General features: G+C 41.5%; 1 protein-coding gene and 1 long non-coding RNA gene across 4 annotated transcripts in view; one reads left to right on the forward strand and one right to left on the reverse strand.

Moving 5' to 3' along the window:
* Ada2 (adenosine deaminase 2) overlaps nt 1-16,593 on the reverse strand; it is a 37,983-nt gene extending 21,390 nt beyond the window's left edge. For 2 of the 3 annotated variants that reach the window (XM_015500810.2, XM_048787718.1), the window contains exons 1-4: nt 16,314-16,593; nt 10,033-10,362; nt 7,264-7,489; nt 5,082-5,292 (exon numbers count right to left, since the gene is read on the reverse strand). In XM_015500810.2, coding sequence (XP_015356296.2) covers nt 5,082-5,292; nt 7,264-7,489; nt 10,033-10,362; nt 16,314-16,566 — 1,020 coding nt within the window. In that variant the 5' untranslated portion in view covers nt 16,567-16,593. Of the gene's footprint in view, nt 1-5,081; nt 5,293-7,263; nt 7,490-10,032; nt 10,363-13,710; nt 14,664-16,313 lie in introns of those variants that run through there. The other variant, XM_048787717.1, reaches the window with a different exon arrangement.
* A 1,572-nt stretch (nt 16,594-18,165) lies between these two features.
* Nucleotides 18,166-22,597, forward strand: LOC125611869. The gene is made up of 3 exons (XR_007342105.1): nt 18,166-18,586; nt 19,713-19,783; nt 22,072-22,597. It is a non-coding gene; the product is annotated as an uncharacterized LOC125611869 (long non-coding RNA).
* The last annotated feature ends 303 nt before the right edge of the window (nt 22,598-22,900 follow it).

The following is a 22,900-nucleotide window of genomic DNA, read 5'->3' on the forward strand; positions in this document are numbered from 1 at the left end:
GGCATTTGCAGGTGAATGGATGGAGTTGGAGAATATCATAATCCTAAGCAAAATAAGCCAATCCCCCAAAACCAAAGGCCAAATGTTTTCTCTAACATGGGGATGCTAATTCACAATGGGGGGAGACACTAAAGAAGAATAGCATTACCTTAGGTTAGGTAGAGGAAGTGAAGGAGAAGGGAGGGGATGTGGGAATAGGAAGGATAGTAGAACGAAACAGACATTATTACTTTATGTATATATGTGATTGCATGACCAATATGATTCTACAACATGTACACTCAGAAAAATGAGAAATTATATCCCATCTATGTATGATATATCAAAGTATATAAATGCATTCTACTGTCATGTATAACTAATTAAAACATTTAAAAAATTCCAATCACTGGTTCTTGGGGGGCAGGTGTATCTTTCATTGTTTAGTATCCTAGAACACTAACTCAAAATGGGATAAAAGTCAATTTATGAACCCTAATCATATCTTTTAAAAAACAAACAATACAAGCCAGGTGTGGTGGCTCACACCTGTAAACCTAGCAGCTCGGGAGGCTGAGGCAGGAGTATCAGGAGTTCAAAGCCAGCCTCAGCAATAGTGAGGCACTTAGCAATTCAGTGAGACCCTTCTCTAAATAAAATACAAAAAATAGGGCTGGGGATGTGGCTCTGTGGTTAAGTGCCCCCAAGTTCAATCCCTGGTACCAAAAAAAAAAAAGAAGAAAAAAGAAATAATAAACATCAGCCACTGAAATTACAGTGTTTCTATAAACGTTTGTTTCATTTTATATATGTATATAAATACATGCAAATACAATGTACTAGTCAATTTATGTAATTCCAGGGGCTCAAGAGGCTGATGAAGGAGGCCACATTCAAGGCCAACCTGGGCAATTTAGTGGGACCCTGGTTCAAATTAAAAAACAAACAAACAAACAACAACAAAAACCGTGGTGCATGCCTGTAATCCCACCCAGAGGTGAGGCAGGAGGATTGCAAATTCAAAGCCAGGCTCAGCAATTTAGCAAAACCCTAAGCAACTTAGTGAGGAAAAAAAAAAGGGGGGGCTGGGGATATGGTTCAGTGGTTAAGCACCCCAGGTTCAATCACCGATACCAAAAAAAGAAAAGAAGTAGTACTGGGGATGTAGCTTAGTGGTAAAGCATGCTGGGTTCAATCCTTAGTAAAAAAAAAAAAAATTCAAATTATTGTAGTAGTTATTCCCCCCTAGGAAAAAGGTTCATCAGATTTTTTTAAAACTTTAAGAACACTGTTATTGAATCCCTTAAATTCTCAGAACCCAGTGACAGGGCTCTGACTATAATTTTGGCTTTAAGGAGAGGATTTCCTGATTAGGAAGCATAAATGTGTGGTCTGCTTGACAGTTTTCTCTGAAAACAGCATTCTGATTTCTTATTTATACATCCATCTCTTATGAATTTGGTCCACATGAATCAGGCCTCTGGAGCCCTGTAGTACAGGGCTTCTGGGTACAGTTACCATAAAATTTCTGAGCCTAACAAAACCATAGAATGTGGTAACAAAACCACAATACTGCCACCCTGTGGACCCTTCCATGAGCTCAAAGAACAGTCACCAAGGCTTTGAATGAAAAAGCATACTACTTTGAATACAACCCAGAGGAGACTTGGGGTGGAGGTGTAGCTGAGTGGTAGAGCACTTTCTAGCATACATCACGTCCTGGGTTCAATTCCTGGCACCTCAAAACTAATGATGATAGAGAGGAGACTCTATCCAAAAATCACTTTCCCTAAGCCTCCGAAATCCTTTAAAACCAGCTCAACTCTGAGTCTATCAGCTAGAACTGTCAGGAATCCTGCCCATGCCAACACCCTATTTCTCCTGCCCCCCAAATCCTCAGGAAAGTTCTCTTCACTATACTCACCAACAGAATTTCCTAGTAGTATTTGCTTACATAGGGCTGCTCTCCTCAACTTGGAATGTCAGCTTCCCCCAGCTCAGGTCTATAATTCTAAGGTCTGAAATTCAGATATCTCACATACCCGAAATCTCAGTCATCTTTTGCTTCTGGACAAAATGCAAGACTCTAAAGGCAGATTTTTTTAGTGTGGACTTCTACAGAATCTTGTCTCCAACCTGGGTTGGCCCTCAGCATCTCCAGGGAATCTTATTTATGTTAACTATCTGGGATCAGTAACTCATCCTGTCTCCCAGGAGGCATCCACCACTCTCCCCTTCCTGCCCTTCATCCAGTGGATATGCCTACCACACCCATGATAAAAACATAAGAGAGACAGAGAAGGGTCTTCTCCCTGAGCAAGCCCTCCAATTCCTCCAATGCCTGCATCTATCCCACATCAGCCTTTCAAATCTTCCAGATCTTTCTCTGATTCAAGGACAGTCTCACTCCTTGGGCACTGGGGCAACCTCTTCTTTTGTCCCCTAGGGTACATTACATCTCTTACTTTGTTCCTCATATGATGTTTTTGTTTTGGTTTTGGTGCTGGGGATCAAGTCCAGGGCATACAAATTATATTGTTAAATTGTGTGCATATACAAATACATAACCATGAATCCCACCATTATGTAGGACTATAATGTACCAATTAAAAAATATGGGGAAAAAAATCCAGGGCACATGCTAGTCTAATGTTCTACCACTAAGTCACATCCTCAGCTCTTTCTCACTTCTATTTTTAACTTCTCCAGGCTTCTTCCCTCTGTGTGCAAAGTCTCTTTCACCCTAAATAGAAATCTCTTGGATCCTCTGTTCCTGTCTAGCTACCTCAACTTTCTTTCTCTCAAATCACAGTCACACAGTCACGGTATTTAATCAACCAAATCTGGCTCCAACTTATCACCTGCATTTCCTTTTTTCCACTCCCAGATATTGGCTTCTCTTACCACATCATTGAAACTGCTCAATGATCTGCTAATTTCCAAATCCAATGGACTCTTTTCTGTTTTTTTGCTTACAGTATTAGGGATTGAACCCAGGGGCACTCCACCACAGAGCTACATCCCCAGGCCTTGTTATTCTTTATTTTGAGACAAGAGCTCTCCAAGTTGCTCAGCCTGGCTTTAAACTTGTGATCTTCCTGCCCCAGCCTCCTGAGTTGCTGGGATTACAGACAGGCTCTACCACACCTGGCTCCCAGTCTTATTTTCAATGAGTACCCCTAGGGTCTTATGACATAGTCATGACAAGCTCCTTATACTTCCAAATAGACTCCAAATAAATGTCAATGGAATCTATACCTTTGTTATTTGTTTTTGGGGATAGAACCCAGGGCCTTAAACATGCTAGGCAAGCACTCTGCCATTGAGCTATACTTCCAACCCTATACCCTCATTTATGCTGCTCCCACTGGTAGAATCCCTTCCCTGCATTTACCCTTCAGCTCAGGGGACCCATCCTCACCTTCCAGAATACACTAGAGCTTTCTCCTTCCTCTATAACACACATTTGGTCTTTTCTCCCTTCCCACCAGGTAATACTTTTCTTTCTTTGTCTTCTCTCCATACTCTATAAGTGGATATTTACAACTACAAGAATAGCTGATAAGGGCTAGGGCTGGGACTCAATGGTAGAGTGCTCACATGGCACGCGTGAGGCACTGGGTTCGATACTCAGCACCACATAAAAATAAAAGTATTGTGTCCACCTACAACTTATATATATGCTGATAAATTCACAATATCTACAAGAATATCTGCTCCTTTATGTGGGCCTCCCACCCAGAAACTGTTGTTCTTAAGAGCATGTGACTACCCTATACATATGCCTTTGTACACTTGGCACCAAGCACAATCCCTGATACTGAGCAAGGTTGAGATAAGTGAATATACTATGAATTGTCACAATACCTGTATTTTATTTATTTTCATGAAGTGCTGAGGATACAACCTATGGCTTCACATGTGCTAGGTAAGCGCTCTATCACAGAGTTACAACCCCAGCTAGTAAATATACTCTGAATTGTGAGAGGTTCTCATACATGCCAAGGAGTTGAACATTTAGCCCACCAACACTGGGAGTCATACACACAAAAACCATATTTCAGGGAGATTAAAGAAGTTAGGAGCTGAAGGTGTAGCTCAGTGGTAAAGCATGTGCTTAGCATGTGCATGACCCTGGGTTCAAGATTTAGCACCAGAGAGAGAAAGAAGGTTTGATGCAGAATGATTTTAGGGGAAACAAGGGAGGATATAGCTATAATGGGACAGTCAAGAAACAAGATAGTGTTGAGCATGATTGTGCTTGTTACTCCAGCAACTCGGGAGGCTGAAGCAGGTGGATCACAAGTTCAAGACCAGCCTCAGCAACTTAGAAAGACCCTTTCTCAAAAACAAAAAGGCTGAGGATGTAGCTTGCTGGTAAGTGGCCCTGGTCAATCCACAGTACTTAAAAAAAAAAAAAAAAGTAAACATGTTGCTTGGCGTAGTGGATCATGCCTGTAACCCCAGCAACTCAGGAGGCTGAGACAGGAGGATTACAAATTCAAGGCCAGTCTGGGCAACTTAGAAAGACCTTGTCCTGTAATAAAAGCTAAAAAGAGCTGGGGATATAGTTTAATAGTTAGAAGACCTCTAGGTTTATTCCCTAGCAACCCACCCCCCACCCAATGTAACCACACTCCACAAAAAGGGTCCCACAGGGACTTACCCATTCCTAATATCACATGCAACAAGATACATGTATCAGATTTATCAACTGTCCCCATACCAAGAGCATCATCCCTCCTAAGGGACTATATTTGGATACGTAATGAACCAGAACAAGAAAGATACAAGTGCATGAGCACTGCTCAGATGCCAAGACCAGGGTTCCCGAAACCCCAGAAGGCATTGAATATCATGGTAGAAGTGAGATGTGGGGAGTCATGAGAAAAGGGAGGTAAAAGGACAGAGACAATTCTGGTCACCATTTTTCTGGGGCTAGCCCAGTCCATTTTGCTCTTCCTTGAGCACAATTGTCCCTGGAAAGGACATATCCCTTTGCAACAGAGATCTGGGTTATACATTCATAAGCAGTCAGTCTCCCACCAGGCAAGATCTGAGGGTCAAGGCAAAGAAAAGAAAGAGGAGAGAGTTGGGCTCACCGGCCATAACATGGTTCTGATCTCCAAGAAGAACACATTATCCGCGTGGAACTCCTTCAGCCCCTGGAAGATATAGTCCTTGAACACTGGAGCATGACGGACAAGGCCAGAGATGGAGAGAAAGATGTTTTGAAACTTTGTCCGAAGGGCATCTTCATTGGGATAAATCTTCTCGGGGTTCTTGGTCACCATAGTGAAAGCCCTCAGCAAGCTACAGGATAAAGAAGGGGAAATAAAAGTTGGGATATAGCACTTGGCTAGCACGCACAAAACCCTAGGTTCCATTACTAACACTGCAAAAAAGAAAAAAGAAGAGGAGTTAAGGAAGATTCAGGCCATTGAGTCCAAGAATAAACCAGGATACACCCTAGTGAGCAGAGACCTGGAAGAGGCAAAGGGAAGCATCTGGGGGTTTTGTTTTTGTTTTTGCAGTTCTGGAAATTAAACCTAGGGCTTCATGCATGCTAGGTGAACACTACCACTGAGCTACATTCCAGTCCTTTTTATTTTATTTTAAGATAAAGTCTTCCTAAATTGCTGAAGTTGATCTCAAATTTGCAATCCTCCTCAGCCTCCTGAGTAGCTAGGATTACAGGCATGTACTACTATGCCTGGTCTTTCTGATATAAGCCCAGGTCCAGTGAAGAGGTAATTGGTTGCTTACTCTAAGTTGAAGACGGAGTGCACACTAGCGAGACTCTCCTGTTCTTCCACATATTTGGCCAACCTGACCCCATTTTATCCACATCTTAGACCAAGCTCTCTTTGTGTGTGTGTGTGGGGGGGGGGCGGGTTATATAATGAAATGAATTGTGTCCCCACTGTGAGAAATACAAAATCCAGTGGTCCATTTTCAGAATACACTTATTTAGCCTTAGATATAAAATGGGGATGTAAGGACTGCAGCTGGAAGGGAAATAGAACTGAATGGAAAGTTATACGCAGTTAACTCACACAATAGTACCATAGCCCATGGATGTGGCAGATCCAAAGTCCAAGCACTTGAACTGCCCTTTGACAAACAGGAAGTGAGGGAGGGGTTGCCCAACCATCAAAAATAGAAATCTCTCTGTTAAGAAATAGTAACTTAGGTAAAGAATTAAGAGCTCCACATATGTCAAAATATACCTGCCCCAAGAATATTTTCCCACAAGGAAACAAAAGAAGAGAGGTGGGACCCATCAAAGGTATATTTCTCTAAATAACCTAATAGGAGACAGTAAAACCTAGGTGACCTTTGGGAAGATGGTATACCCCAGAGTACTCAGCCAATGAGGAACCAGGGGAAGGACCTCATGCTCTATAGGATACAATGCTGATGGTAACTGCTTTGGGTGTACCAGACACCCAATCTTGCAAGACCATCACTAAAGCCTTGCTGTTTGGGCTGTACCTTGTGTCTCTATTCTTTGGGTTTGGACAAGTGAGTGTATTTGTCACACCACTCCCCCAAGTGCACATATTGAAGTCCTAACCTTCAATGTGACTATATTTAGAGGAAGGTCTATTTATTTATTTATTGGTACTGGGGGTTGAACCTAGGCATGCTTAACCACTGAGCCACATCCTCAGCCCTTTTTATTTTTTGAATTTTGAGACAGGGTCTCATTAAGTTGCTTAAGACCTCGCTAAATTGTTGAGACTGGCTTTGAACTTGCAACCCTCCAGTTTCAGCCTCCGGAGCCGCTGGGATTACAGGTGTGTGTCATCATGCCCAGTCAAAATGGTCCTTTTAAGGAGGTAATTGAGGTTAACTGAAGATGTGAGGGTAGGAACCTGATCCAATAGGACTGATGTCCTTATGAAAAAGAGGAGGAGATACCACAGATGTGCATTCACAGAGGAAAAGTCACATGAGGATACAGAGAAAAGGCAACCATCTGCACACCTATTAGACAGGCCTCAGGAGAACCCTGTGTGCACCTTGACCTTGGAATCCAGGCTCTCCATAACTGTGAGATAGTACTTTTTTTTTCTTTCTTTCTTTTGTGTGTGTATGTGTGTGCTGGGGATTGAACCCAGGGTCTTGTGCATGCAAGGCAAGCATTCTATCAACTGAGCTATATCCCCAGCCCTCTGAGCTCAGATTTTTATGCATGGGTGGTACCAAGGATTTCATACCTACATACTGCTCATTGCCTAGGATAGGTCTGTAACACATGCTTTCTGAACCACCACTCACCTTTTATCAAATTCAACGGTGTCCTTTAGCTTTTTTCTGTGATCCTCCAGCAAAACCCAGTTTGAACATTCTCTTGCCTTAAGGTTTTGGGGAGCTGACTGAGCAAATCTGAATTGCAGAATCCCCTCTGGGGTGATACAGAAATAGCAGTGAGGCCTGTAGGTGACATTTTTTACCAGCCATTCCATACTCGCCATGCCAAATTCATGGAGGTGTAAGGCAGCCCCTGGAAAGGGAAGAACAGAAAAGGGACAAAGGAGGTGAAGTCCAGATACTAGGGATTAGGAGACTGTAAAGGCAGTGTAGAAGGACAAGAAGAAGTGTGAAACATGTGAATTTCTATCTTTCTGGCCAAATTCTTCAGACTCGAATGTAATGTACCTTTCCTGTTCCCATTCCAAGACCTCACTGTCCTACTTCTTGCCTTTGTCTTCTCAGGAGGGCCACAGTTTTCTTTGCTATGAGTGGGGCTTCACACTCAGCATGGTGGTGCGGGCCCGTAATCCCAGCTACTCAGGAGGCTGAGGCAGGAGGATTGCAAGTCTGAGACCAGCCTGAGCAACTTAATGAGACGCTGTCTCAAAATAAAAAATTAAAAGGGCTGGGGATGTAGCTTAATGGTTCAGCGCTTCCTGGAAGTCTGAGGCCTTGGTTCCATAAAAAAAAAAAAAAAAAGTGGGGCTTCCTTGGTTTCCTCCTTCACTAGTTAGATGTCATGGGTGGTCTCATTCAACAGAGGCAGCATGGTAGGGTGGGAGGGTATCAGGCATCAGACTTGGAATCCAAAGACTGGGGTTCAAGTTGGGTCTCTGTCAGCTTTTCTTTCTCAGTTGAAGCCTGAGAGTAATTTGAGACCTTGTTACTCAACACCCCAAGAAGGGATATAATGAAATTGAACATCAGGAACCCAGACCTGTTTCCAGACTTGTCCTTGATTCTCATGTCCTGATCCCCAACCCCTCTCCCTGCACTGATATTTCAATCATTGCTCTGGGCCACTATCTGTGCAGCTTCTGGCCTGCAGGCTTTGCCATTTGAGACCTCACATTTGTCCTTCAGACCAAACATGAGTTTTACTCTGGTGTTCCTCAAGAAATACTACATACTGTCCCCTGTTCTCCTTGCTCCATCTAGCACCTGATCTCAACATTAGCCTCTCAGCAGGTGTCCCAGCCCTGTGAGCTCTGGTATGACACCCTCTCTAACCCTTACATTCCCCACAAGCTGGGATGCTACTTTATTGACTTCAGTTATTATTGTTATTTGAGATGGGGGTCTCACTATGTTGCAAAGACTGGCCTCAAATTCCTGGGTTCAAGGTACGGTGGTACAGACCTATAATCCCGGTGGTTCAGGAGGCTGAGACAGGAGGATCACGAGTTCAAAGCCAGTCTCAGCAACTTAGTGATGCCCTAAACAACTCAGTGAGACCTGTCTCTAAATAAAATACAAAAAAGGACTGGAGATGTGGCTCAGTGGCTGAGTGCTCCTGGGTTCAATCCCTAGTACCAAAAACAAAAAACAAAACAAAACCAAAACCCCTCTCTTTATAGCATTTAAAAAAGAGGTATAGGAAAGTCCTCATAAGCTGGAAGAACCTATTTTGTTTTTTTGTTGTTGTTGTTTTGGGGAGTTTTTGTTTTGTTTTGTTTTGAAGGTGCTGGGGATTCAAACCAGGGCCTCCTGCATGCTAGGAAAGCATTATACCACTGAGGAACATCTCCATTCCAACAAGTAGCTAAATAGTTATTTAGATGTGCAAACTTAAAATGATTTTTCTTTTTTTTCTTAACTTTGTAATATGATTGTATTGATTGATTGATTAATTGATTTAAAAAAATAAATGACAGTGAAATACATTATAATTCCTGTTATAAGTATACAGCACAATTTTTCATATCTCTGGTTGTATATAAAGTATGTTGATACCAGTTCGTGTCCTCATATATTTACTTTGGCTAATAATGTCTATCACAGTCCACCATTCTTGCTAATCCCCTGCCCCCTCCCTTTCCCTCCCACCTCTCTTCCCTATCTAGAATTCATCTATTCCTCCCATGCTCCCCCTCCCTACCCCACTATGAGTTAGCCTCCTTATAACAGAGAAAACATTCAACATTTGTTTTTTGGGGATTGGCTAACTTCACTTAACATTATCTTCTCCAACACCATCCATTTACCTGCAAATGCCATAATTTTATTCTCTTTTTTAAAATGATTTTTCTTATCATAGGAAGGTGTTACACTACTCCAGGATGCTGTATCATATTGCATCCTATTTGGTGACAGTCCCTGGAGAAAGGTTAGAAGAAACTGTCATGAGGAAACTTATGAAGGGAATAATAAAGTTCTCTGGGCCCTGGATGCTGTGTTAGGGAAGACCAGGAATATCCCAGCCTACTCTGAGGCTGAGTCCTCTAGGAAGCAAAGTTTTGATTTCGAGGATGAACCAGTAACCACCATTGAATCCTTGCTTCTTAGGTTGGCAATAAGAGCAAAGAAAACTGTAGTTGCTACTCCATTTAGGATAATGGGCAACTTCCATGACAGTGACAATTCCAATTTTAGTTTCTTCCTACGTCCCAGCACCCCAAAACTATCCCTCTCCAAATTTTACCTTTTTTATTTTTTTTAGTTGTAGATGGACATGATATCTTTGTATATTTATTTATTTTTATGTAGTGCTGAGGGTCGAATCCAGTGTCTCATACATTCGAGGCAAACAATCTACCGCTGAGCTACAGCCCCAGCCTTCCAAACTTTATTTACCTTTAGGCATCTTCTTTATTACATGAAACACCCGGCTGTCCTCAATGAGATGCTTGGCCTTGAAGAAGTGCATACTGGGCGGAAACTTGTGGGTCTCCATGGCCTCCATGATCTCCCTCTTTTTGATGGCCATGAGGTTCCTATTGGCCTTCTTCTCTTGGCCATTCATCAGCACCTCTGACCCAAATCGGATTCTCTTCTCTTTCACTAATAGCCGACTTCGTGCTTCATCCATAAATATGTTGGACCTGACAAAGGATATTTCCACAGCCCAAACCAGGGCGAACAGGGCTGGCCACCCAGATGAATCACCCATCAGCATTGGGATGCCTGGAAGAGAAATTGCTCAGAGGACATTCAATAGGACTACAAAGGGAAATAAGCAAATGAAAATTTGCAGATCTAAAGATCCAACTCTATGTTCAAGGCCCTGGGTTCAATCCCTAGCTTCCTAAATAAAAAAATAAATGTTGAACTCTGATTTTCCTTTTCCCACCCATTCTCAGATTACCCAGAGGTAGGACATTGACTAATTCTTCTCTGAGACCCCAGAAGAAAAAGACCTCTAGATACAGACATGTAGGGGTTTTCCTAATAAAAGGTCATCATGAGGTCTCTTTACATTGAAGCTTTGGGGGATAAGCCCCACTCACAAATAAAGAAAGATACTGCATGCTGGGTACAGTGGTGCTCACCTCTAATCCCAGCTACTTGGGAGGCTAAGGCAGGAGGATCACAAGTTTGAGACCAGCCTGAGCAACTTATACCCTGTCTCAGAAAAAAATAGATACATCAGACCCTGGGTCAATCCCTCTTACAAAGAAAAGGAAGGAAGGAAGGGAATACAGAAAGACACTGCAATCCAATTTTTAGAGATTCACTTTAGGGAAGAAAGAATCACAAGACATTTGAAGAAAATCTCTAACATGAGTAAGAAACACACCGAGATGCCAGGCACAGTGGCACATGCCTGTAATCCCAGTGACTTGGGAGGTTGAGGCAGGAGGATCATGAGTTTAAGGTCAACCTCAAAAACTTAGTGACGCCCTAAGCATCAAGACCCTATCTCTAAGTAAAATATAAAAAAGGGGTGAGGGGCTGGGGCTGGGGCTCAGTGGCAGAGCACTTGCCTTGCATGAGTGAGGCACTGGGTTCGATCCTCAGCACCACATAAAAATAAAGAGATAACTAAAGATATTGTGTCCATCTACAACTAAAAAAAATATTTTAAAAAGTGGGGTAGGGTGGGGTTGTGGCTTAGTGTTAAGTGCCCCTAGGTTAAATCCCAGATACCAAAAAAAGAAAAGAAACACATAAAGAACCCAAGGGGAAACAGAAGTAATTCATGGAAATAAGGGGGGGGGAAATACAGAACTATAATTAATATTCTTAAAAGGATAAGAAAGGATAATGTGTCGACCAAGTGGGAAAAAGATTTTATAAAAAAATGATCAAAGTTTGAGGTCGGCCTTGGGAGTTCACTGAGATCCTGCCTCAAAAGAAAAAGAGTGGGGTGGACTGGGGATGTAACTGTGTAGAGTACCCCTAGGTTCAATCTCAAGTACCACTAAAAACATAATAATACAGAGGACTGGGGGTGTAGTTCAGTGGTAGAGCGCTTACCTAGCCTGTGTGAAAGCCTAGATCTGAACCTAGCATTGAAAAGAGAAAAAAAAAAAAGACTGTAAATTAGGAGACTTTAGGAACAGATTCAAAGTAGTATCTAAGTATTTAACTGTGAGACCTCAGACAAATTACTAATGTCTATGGACATCAGTGTCCTCACCTGCAAAAAGAGTGATGTAGGGCTGGGGATATAGCTCAGTTGATAGAGTGCTTGCCTCACATGCACAAGGCCCTGGGTTCAATCCCCAGCACCAAAAAAAAAAAAGTGAGAGAGAAATAAAACTCAAAAAGGGTGATGTTAGACCAGATCAGTGATTCCTAAAGTATGATGACTATATCATCAGGATGCATGATATGATTTATTTTATTTATTTAAATTTTTTGGTACTGGAGATTGAACTCAGAGGCACTCAACCACTGAGCCACATCCCCAGCCCTATTTTGTATTTTATTTAGAGACAGGGTCTCACTGTGTTGCTTAGTACTTCATCATTGCTAAGGCTGGCTTTTGAACTTTTGATCCTCCTGTCTCAGCCTCCTGAGCCACTGGGATTACAGGTGTGCACCACCACACCTGGCTGCATGATATGATTTTTAAGCAGTTCATAAATGAATATAAATTATTTTGATAGCTATGTGGGTTTTTTGTTGGTGGTGCTGGGGATTGAAACCAAAGCCTCACACATGCTAAGCATATAATCTACCTTTAAGATACACCCCAAACCAGACATGTAGTTTAAAAATGTGTATTAGCACATTAAGCCCATAATAGTATGACTATTACTGTTTTGGTTGAATTTTTAAAAATTTAGCTGGGTGCAGTGATACACACCTATACTCCCAGTGATTTGGGAAGCTAAGGCAGGAAGATTGAAAGTTCAAGGCCAACCTCAGCAATTTAGGGATACTCTGTCTCAAAATAAAAAAATAAAAATAAAAATGACTGGTGATATAGCTTGACAGTAAAGTGCCCCTGGGTTCAATCCCCAGTACCAAAAAAAAAAAAAAAAAAAATTTAAATAAAGTAAGTCAATTCAAAGAAATATATTAAATAAATAAGGTGAGAGGGACATAATCACACACACATAATTCCAACAAATTGGGAGGCTGAGGCAGAACAATTACAAGTTCTAGGGCATCCTGGGCAACTTAGCAAGACCCTGTCTCAAAATAAAAATTAAATAAAGGACTGGGGTTGTGGCTCAGTGGTAGAGCACTTGCCTAGCATGTGTGAGGCACTGGGTTCGATCCTCAGCACCACATGAAAATAAAATAAAGATATTGTGTCCACCTATAACTAAAAAATACATTTAAAAATTAAATAAAGGGGTGGGGGTGTTTCTTTTTTCTTTTCTTTTTTTTTCTTTTTTTTTTTTTGTGGTGCTGGGGATTAAACCCAGGACCTTGTGCATGCAAGGCAAGCACTCTACCAACTGAGCTATATTCCCAGCCCAAAAAAAGGGGTAGGGATGTTTCTCAGTAGCAAAGTACCCTTGAGTTTAATTCCCAATTCCCAGTTTTGAATCATTATACTATATTACATCCAAGCTTTTTANAAAAAAAAAAAAAAAGTAAAGATCAGCCTGGTCTACTGTAAGGAAAAATAATCCCTTTCAATAATCCCTTTTTTTTTTTTTTAAATATTTATTTATTTTATTCATTTTCGGCGGGCACAACATCTTTGTTTGTATGTGGTGCTGAGGATCCAACCCGGGCCACACGCATGCCAGGCGAGCGCGCTACCGCTTGAGCCACATCCCCAGCCCCTCAATAATCCCTTAATTGATATACCTACTTCATCTTCTTGCCTTCATCTTTCAATTTTAAAAGAAGGTACCCGAAAACTCTGAAAAGTTTCCAGACTAAGAAGAAAGGAAGGTACCATGTGCCTCTGTGGCTGGGAATAAGTGTCCTTGAACCCACAGTGTTTTTCACAAACCCTTTGTGGAGAGAGGGATTCCTTCTCCACAGAAAGTTGAACGCCCACCTAGGGAAGGTCAGAGAAGGGTGCCAGATAAACAAAGCCCAAGAACCCCAGTGCTCCACAGTTACCTCAGGGCAGCCCCAGAAACTAGCTGTTTGCTTAGTGCTCCCAACAGCTGTGTCAGAAGCACCAGAAAAGCACCAGCTGTCTCACTTCCTGTCAGGCAGGTTTCACTTCCCTCCAGCCCCTAGTAGCACAGGCCTCTGAGGAGAGGCTGGAGAAGAGCTGCCCCAAGGGCTGAGGGTTCTGGGAGGGGCAGGCGTGGGGTTTACACTTGTTTGTGTAGGTTTCTCTGTGTCTTCATAGGGAGTGAGTTAGGCTTGTGTCTGTGCATTTATGTGTTTGTGGGGGTACCTATGTGCATATTTATGTGCTGAATGTTTTCATGTGGGGAGCTATGTATATAAATGTTTCTGTGTATGCATGTGAATTTATATGGGAGGTTGTATTTATATTTGTGTTGATGTTTATGTGTTTATAGGGGGGGTTATACACTTTTGTGTTTGCGGTGAGGGTGTGTGTGTGTGTGTGTGTGTGTATCTGCATGAGCCTATGGGCTTATGTGTTCTGTGTCTTCCTAAGGTATAGAACATAGTTTTGGACAGCAAGTGTCACAAAGAGGCACTCCAGAATCTGTGAACTTTGGCAAGTGTATCCTTTCTCACAATGTGATTGCAGGGGTTGGGGGTGTAGCTTGGTGGAGAGAGCATGCTTAGCATGTTCAAGGCCCTGGGTTCCATCCCCAGCATTAAAAAAAAAATGTGATCTTGGATTATGGGGCAATTTACTGGGCAGAGGATAAAAAAGTAGAAGCAATAAAATGTAAGAGACAGGACAGTGGAAAGTGTGGAGAGGTGTGAGGCTAGAGAGTTAGGTATAGGGGGAGTCAAGAACAGTGCTTCCAAGGGAGTCGGGGGAGTAGATCAATCCCTGAGGAAGGCTGCAGTCGCTTTCCTTTACACCCCACCTTACCTCTCTAGCACTGTGGCCTTGGACATGATATTTAAACTCTCTACACTGTTGTTTTTTTTGTTGTTGTTGTTGTTTGTTTGTTTGTTTTTTGTAGTTGTAATTGGACACAATACCTTTACTTTATTTATTTATATGTGGTGCTGAGGATCGAACCCAGAGCCCTGCATGTGCAAGGTGAGCGCTCTACCACTGAGCCATAACCCCAGCCCCACCCCCTTTTTGTAAACTGGGGATTGAACCCAGGAGCACTTTACCACTGAGCCACATCCCCGGTCCTTTTTATTTTATATCTTGAGAAAGGGCCTCTCTAAGTTATTTAGGGCCTTGCTAAGAGGCTGGCCTTGAATTTCCTATTCTCTTGCCTCAGCCTTCCAAATTGTTGGGACTTCCAAATTGGTGGTCCATGCCTGGCTAAACTCTCTACACATCTGTTTCCTGATCTGAAAATGGGGATAAAAAGTACCTACCACATAGATTCTTTTTTGGTACTGGAAATTGAACCCAGGGGTACTTAACCACTGAGCAACATCCCTAACCCCTTTTTATACTTTTTTTTTTAACTTTATTTTTTATACTTTATTTAGAGACAAGCTCTCACTGAGTTGCTTAGGGTCTTGTCAAGTTGCTAAGGCTGCATTGAACTCATGATCCTCCTGCCTCAGCCTCCCAGCCACTGGGATTACAGGCGTGTGCCACTGCACCAGGCTACATATATTCTTTGGTGAGGTTTATTTTCTGCCTTCCTTCCTTCCCTCCTTCCCTCCTTCCTTCCTTCTTTCATTTCTTAGGCTGGAGATTGAATCCAGGACCTAGTACATAGGATACAAGTGCACCACCACTGAGCCACACCCCCAGCCTTCCCACTGTGAGATTTAAATGGTGAATGCATGCCAAGTGCCTTGGTCCACGCTTGTGTGTAATCCCAGCTGAAGGAGGTTGATGCAGGAGTATCTCAAGTTTGAAGCCAGCCTGAGCAACTTAAGAAAGACCCTGTCTCAAAGTAAAAAGGACTGTGGATGTGGCTCAGTGTAAAGCACCCCTGGGTTCAATCCCTAGTACCAAAAAAAAAGACAAGAAAATAGAACAGAGGAGGAATTTCATGGTAAGTGGATGGTGGACTGCTCCCAAGGTCACTGCTACTCAATCTGAAGGTGCAGACTGGTCTGAAGGAGTGCAGGCACCCTCTATTCCTATCCAGCACTTGCCTACTGAAGCTGGCCACTGAGTGCATGGGAACATCCACTGAGTGGTCTCCTTCTGAAGACACTTAATCAAAATGGAAATAAGGTTATTGAAAATAAACACCAGTTTAAAAAACAATAGGCTGGGAATGTTGTTCAGTGATAGAGCACTAACTTAGCATGTAGAAGGCCCTGGGTTCAACCCCCAGTACCAAATGCAAAATACATTTTTTATAAATATGAAATAAATAATTTGAATGTTTTTTTTTAAATACCCCCATCAAAGCTGAATATAAAGTCTTTCTTTTGAAAAGCTTTAGTTAAAAGGAGAAGCTAAATTTCATATCTCAAAAGGCTGGCTCTAGGAACCCCAGGTCAGGCCTTAACTAGGGAATGTAAGAGGCCAGCTGAGTCCACAGGCTGGAGTTATCGTCAGTCAGGCAGAAGCTACTTGGGCTGGTGGAGTGGAGGACCCAGGTCTTGAGGTGGAGACCGAGAGGAGGGTTGGGCTCACATACCTGAAAACAGGTCAGAATCAGTGAATCTCAGCAGGGCCAGATCCCAGAGGCTGACGACAGGCTCTGTAGGGCCTGCTTGAGCAGAGACAGCTTGTCCAGATTCAACCTCTTGGGCTCTGTGGTGAGAGCCTGCTCCAAGGAGGCCTTTTGTGGCTGAAATCACTTCCAAGGGGCCTCCTCCCAGTGTACCCTGGGCATTGTTTTGCAGGAAAGGTGTGGCACCTGACGACAGTGGGTCACGCATGTAAAACATGAGGCCATTCTGGAAGAATATTCTGCCAAGTGCAGAGACTGTAAAATGTGAAACAGGGCTCTGTTTTTGACACATTATGGAAGACAATTGACACACCCAGAAACTGAAAAGACAGGTGGGTTATAACCCCAAAACTGAAGACCAGAGAGGTTTTCAGAATTAAAGATAGTTGCTGGCCACACAAATATCTAAAAGGTATTTTCACTGAAACATCTTTTTCTTCCCACTGACACCATATGCTGTTGCTATACACAACCTATAGCAGAATATAGGAATTATCTATAGGTTTGAAGATTTAAATACTATTACTATTTTTATTTTATTTTTCTATTAAACGATTATTTTAACTGTATAAATTTATGAGGTTCAAGTGTGATCATTCAATATGTACATATAATGTGCAATGATAAAATCAGAATAATTAACATTTCCACATCCCCATGTAGGCTTGCAAACCCAAACCACAGACACCCTTCTGGCCTCTACAACAACCAAATGAATTTTTCATGTTACTATCTATGTCTGATCCTGATTTTTTAAATCATTTTTAAATCAATGTAAAATATGCCAACAGCTCTACCGCATATGGATTTGAAAATTAAATAAAGAATAGGGTCTGCTAAGAACTTAGCCCAGTACTTGACATATAAAGTGCCCAATAAACATTAGTTACTGTAAAAAAAAAAAATTCCATCTCCTTAGACATATTTAAATTTTATTTTTGTGGTGCTGGAGATAAAACCCAAAACCTCATGCATAATAGGCACATGCTCTACCAACTACACCTCTAACCCTTTTTCAGATTTTTGATTAACATGTAGTAATTGTATGGCAGGCACAGTGCACTCCTGTAATCCCGGTAGCTGGGGAAGCTGAGGCAGGGGATCACAAGTTCAAAGCCAACCTCAACAAAAAGGGAGGTGCTAAACAACTTGGTGAGACCCTGTCTCTAAATAAAATACAAAAATGGGGCTGGGAATGTTGGCTTAGTGTCTGAGTGCCCCTGAGTTAAATTCCTGGTACCAAAAAAAAAAATGTAGTAATTGTACATATTTATGAAATATAGTGTGACATTTCAATACATGTATACAATATGTACTGATAAAATCAGTACTTTTTTTGTTTTGTTTTTGATGCCAGATTGAACAAAGGGCCTCTTTGATTCTAAGCACACATTCTACCACTGAGCTATATCCCCAGCTCCTCCAGAGAGGTAGGTGCTTAATCCCTGGTACCAAATAAATAATTAAAATTTTTTTGAGGCAGAGTTTTGCTAAGTTTCTTAGGATCTTACTAAGTTGCTGAGGTGGCTTTGAATTCATGATCATATTTATAAGGCTGGGATTATAGGCTTGCGCCACCACACCCAGCTCCCCAGACCTTTTTATTTTTTTCTTTTTAGACAGAGGCTTATTATGTTGTTGAGGGTCTTACTAAATTACTGATGCTGGCGTGGAATTTGCAATCCTTCTGTTCCAGCCTCTGGAGTCACTGGGATGACAGGACTATGCCACCATGCCCAACTTCTATACTTTAATTTTTTTGGTAGTAGGGATTGAACCCAGAGGCTCTTTACTGCTGAGCTACAACCCCAGATCCTTTTTCATATTTAAGATAGGGTTTCACTAAATTGCTGGGGCTGGCCTTGAACTTGCAATTCTCCTGCCTCAGCATCCCAGGAATCACTGGGATTCCCGACATGCACCACAACATCAGACTTCTATACCATTTTTATATAAAACAAATGAGAGCCTCTGATCTCCACAGTTAAGGAAATGGAAAGGATAACGGCTAAAGTATGCTGAAGCACCTGTGGGCTAGTTGGTTCGGTAACTTGCCTAAGATCACACAGCTGGTAGCAAGTAGAGTGTGCAGTTGTCCCAGGCGGATTCCACCATACTGCCTTCCCTGGTAGCCTGAGAGGAAAGGTCTTCAAAGTCTTCAAATGTCTTCACTGGCCTCTAGCAGGTCACCTAATCACCTGAGAGCAGATCCTTGCAGGAGATCACAGTGAGCAAAGGTGGGTCATGGGAACAGCCACATGGCACAAAAGGATTTTTCCAAATACTGAGAGCTTGTGCTTTTAACTATGGAAATGTTTTTAGGAAACAGGAAAGTTAGCTGTTTCACAGAACTACTATGTGATTTTTGAAAAAAATTCCTTAACATTCATGAGTCTTAATGTCTATTTGAAACAAAAAAGGAAAGTACCCAGTGCCTCTTACTAAGTTTTTTTTTTTCAACTAAGTTTTTCAGTATGTGAATGTATAAAATATGAAGTTATATTTTATTTTGAGACAGGATTTGCTAAGTTGCTGAAGCTGGCCTTGAGCTTGTGATCTTCCTGCCTCAGCATCCTGAGTCCCTGGGATTACAAATGTAATCCAGCCTGAAAATATTTTTAAAACTATACAGTATAAGTAATATTCCTCACATAAGTCTGTCTTTTTCTATATATGGTATTTATTTATTTTATTACCATGTAAACCTAAGCATTGAGATATAAAAAGATATCTAACCATTTGTCATCATTCTTGGGCATCCTTTTTTTAAACTTTTATTTATTTATTTATTTATTTTTGTACCAGGGATTAAACCTAAGGGTGCTTAACCACTAAGCCACATCCCCAGCCCTTTTTTATTTTTTATTTTGAGACAGCATCTTGCTAAGTTGCTTAAAATACTGAAGCTGGCCTTACACTTGCAATCCTCCTGCCTCAGCCTCCTGAGTCACTTGAGATTACAGGCGTGTGCTACCTTGCCCAGATTTTTTTTTTTTAACCTTTTAAAAATTAGAGCTTTGTAGTTATACATAGTAATTAGGTTCATCCCATTGAATTCATATATGCATGAAATTCAATTACAGTTCATGATCCCCTCACACAAGTTTTTTAGTGTGTTCTTCCTCACTTCTTAGAGAATGGTAAACATAATCTGACCTTTTTACTTCTATTTCACTGCCACTAAATTTAGGATGCTGTGGAGCTCTTTAGCTCTGTAGGCCTCTGTTCTAATGGCTGTAGATTGCTCTGCTTGTATATATTTCTTCTATGATTTTTTTCATACCTTCCCAAGCGGTTAACTTACTACTTTTGGAGACTCTCCTTCAGCAATCTTCCCCCTCTAATGTGTTGCTCATCGTCTAGGGACCAGGCAGTGGAATAACCAAACTCACAAGGACTGTGTATAAACCCTATGAATCAGGACATAGTCACAGGTGAGTGGACTGTTAAAGATGGCAAATGAAGCTGGGAACAGAGGCACACGCCTGGAATATCAGCGACTGGAGAGGCTGAGAAGAGAGGCTGAGACAGGAGGATCGCAAGTTCAAGGCCAACCTCAGTGATTTATTAAGACCCTGTCTCAAAATACAAAGCAAAAAGGACTGGGGATGTAGCTCAGCGGTAGAGCACCCCTGGGTTCCATCCCCAGGGCTGGGGAAAAAAAGAAGAAGAAGGAAGAAAAAACAAGAAGAAAAGGGCAGATGGTTAAATTTAGTTTCTCTCCAAAACCAATACAAAAATCAATTTTTTTTATTTATTTATTTATTTATTTATTTATTTATTTATTTATTTAATTTTTCAGTACTGGGGATTGAAGCCAGGGGAATTCTGCTGCTGAGCTATATTCCCAACCCTTTTTATTATTATTATTTTTTAATTTTGAGATAGCATCTTATTAAGTTGCTAAGGCTGGCCTTGAACTTTCGATCCTCCTGTCTCAACTTCCCAAGCTGCTAGGATTACAGGTGTGCACCCCTAGTATAAGAAAAGATCTTTTAAAAGGATGATTTGAGGGCTGGGGTTGCGACTCAGTGGTAGAGCGCTCACTAGCATTCATGAGGCACTCCTCAGCACCTCATAAAAATAAAAAATAAAGATATTGTGTCTACCCACAACTAAAAAATAAATATTAAAAAAAAAAAGGATGATTTCAGGGGCTGGGGTTGTAGCTCAGTGGTAGAGCATTTGTCTAGCATGTGTGAGGCACCAGGTTTGATCCTCAGCACCACATAAATATAAATAAATAGAATAAAGGTATTGTGCCATCTACAACTAAAAGTATTTTTTTTTTAAAAAAGGATGATTTCAAGAAATTCAATATGTGAAAATTCCATGTTTCAGAAGGAGAAAACAGTGAAGAAAATCATAAAAGAAATACTTCAAGGGGCTGGGGCTGGGGCTCAGCGGTAGAGTGCTCACCTAGCACGTGGGAGGCACTGGGCTCAATCCTCAGCACCACATAAAAAAATAAATAAATAAAATAAAGATATTGTGTCCAACTACAATTAAAAGAAAGAAAAAACAAAAGAAATTTAAAAAAAAATTCAAGAAGACCACTTAGAACCAAAATACATGAGGTCCAGATTTAAAGGCCATTTGAAGAATTTAGCACAATGTATGAAAATTAATTATATCAAGTGCTGAGATGTGGGTCAGTAGCAGAGAACTTGCCTAACATATGTGAAGCCCTGGGTTCCACTCCCAGAACCACAAACAAAAACAAAAACAAAAAAAAGAAGGAAAAGAAAAAGTAATATACATAACTTTTTTGGGGGGGTGAATTTTAATATTTATTTATTTACTTTTCGGCGGACACAACACCTTTGTTTGTATGTGGTGCTGAGGATCGAACCCGGGCCGCACGCATGCCAGGCGAGCGCGCTACCGCTTGAGCCATATCCCCGGCCCAGTAATATACATAACTTTTATATAAGAATATATAAAGAGCTGGGCGCAATGTTGCATGCCTTTAATCTCAATGGCTTGGGAGGCTAAGGTAGAAGGATAACAAGTTCAAAGCCAGCCTCAGCAAAAGCGAGCACTGAGCAACTCAGTGAGACCCTGTCTCTAAATAAAATGAAAAACTGAGCTAAGGATATAGCTCAGTGGTCAAGTGCCCCTGAGTTCAATCCCTAGTATCAAAAAAGAAAAGAAAAAAAAGAATATATAAAGAAAAAATAACATATATATTTATATATAAATGAAATACAAACTGTTGTGCAAAAAAGAAAAAGGGATAATCAATTACTCAGCTCAGCCTTCTAATATAAGCACTGAATATAGAGTTAAGAAAATGAAGACATAAATATTGGGATGATGAAGGGACAAATAACATGTGTGGTGATCAAGAGTAGGACTCAGAGCTGAGTGAGGGCTAAAGCTTCATCTTCTATATTCGGAAGTCAGCCTAAAATGGGGAGGGGGGAAGTCAATAGGGGCCAGTGTGTAGCTAATGGTAGACCATTTACCTAGCATGCACAAGACCCTGTGTTCCACCTCCTGCTCTGGAAAGAAAAAAAAGGGGAAAAAATCAAGTATGGTGACATGAACAGTTGTTGGGGACCTAGAGGGAGATAGTAGAACATTCAGCTAAGACTTGAAAATTGCTGTGTCTAGAAAGCCCAGAATTGTTGGCATGAAGGCTGATGGGCACGGGTTGAACCCGTGCTCTGACTCTTCACCATAGTGTGAACAGTTGGAGTGCCTTCTTCCTGTTTTTCAGGCAGTTGTGTTTGCCAGTAAAGTGGCCTCTGAGCAGAATGGAGAAACGAATGGTGTCATACACAAACCACAGGCGTTACACCCCAGCAGAGCCCAACAGACCATCACGAACCAAGAAGTACAGAATGTCTACAGAGAAATTACTTCATCATTCTAAGAATCAAACTCTGAAACACAAGACTAAGGGATGCAACTACTGTCATTCCTGACATTATTTGTTTATGAATATGGTGGCATATGACTACAATCTCAGCACTTAGGGGACTGAGGCAAGAGGATCACTTAAGCCCAGGAGTTTGAGATCAGATTGGACAACATAGTGAGACCCCATTTAGAAAGTAAGAGGGAAGAAGGGAAGGAGAGAAGGAAATTTTTCTGCTCAATATCTAGTTTCCCCCATTAAAATGCAATATTCACTAAATATTTGTTCAAAATTGCTCCAAGCTGGGCATGGTGGTGCAGAGCTGAACTTCCAGTGAAGGGAGGCTAAGATAGGAGGATCGCAAGTTTGAAGCCAGCCTCAGCAAGTTGGCAAGGCCCTAAGCAACTTCATGAGACCCTCTCTTAAAATTAAAGCATCCCTGGGTTTAATACCAGTACAAAAAAAAAAAAAAAAAAAGCTTTCTGAACATTATTTTATATAGTCCTCAGCCTCAGGACCACTCTGCGTCATAAGTGATTCTACTATTTGACAGATGCAAAAGTGAGCCTCCAATGAAGTAAAAATTTTGGTGGGTGGGGCCAAGCACAGTGGCACACGCCTGTAATCCCAGTGGCTGGGGAGGCTGAGGCAGAAAAATCATGAGTTCAAAGCCAGGCTTAGCAATTCA

Source organism: Marmota marmota, unplaced genomic scaffold, assembly GCF_001458135.2.
Source record: "Marmota marmota marmota unplaced genomic scaffold, marMar, whole genome shotgun sequence".
Taxonomy (NCBI): domain Eukaryota; kingdom Metazoa; phylum Chordata; class Mammalia; order Rodentia; family Sciuridae; genus Marmota; species Marmota marmota.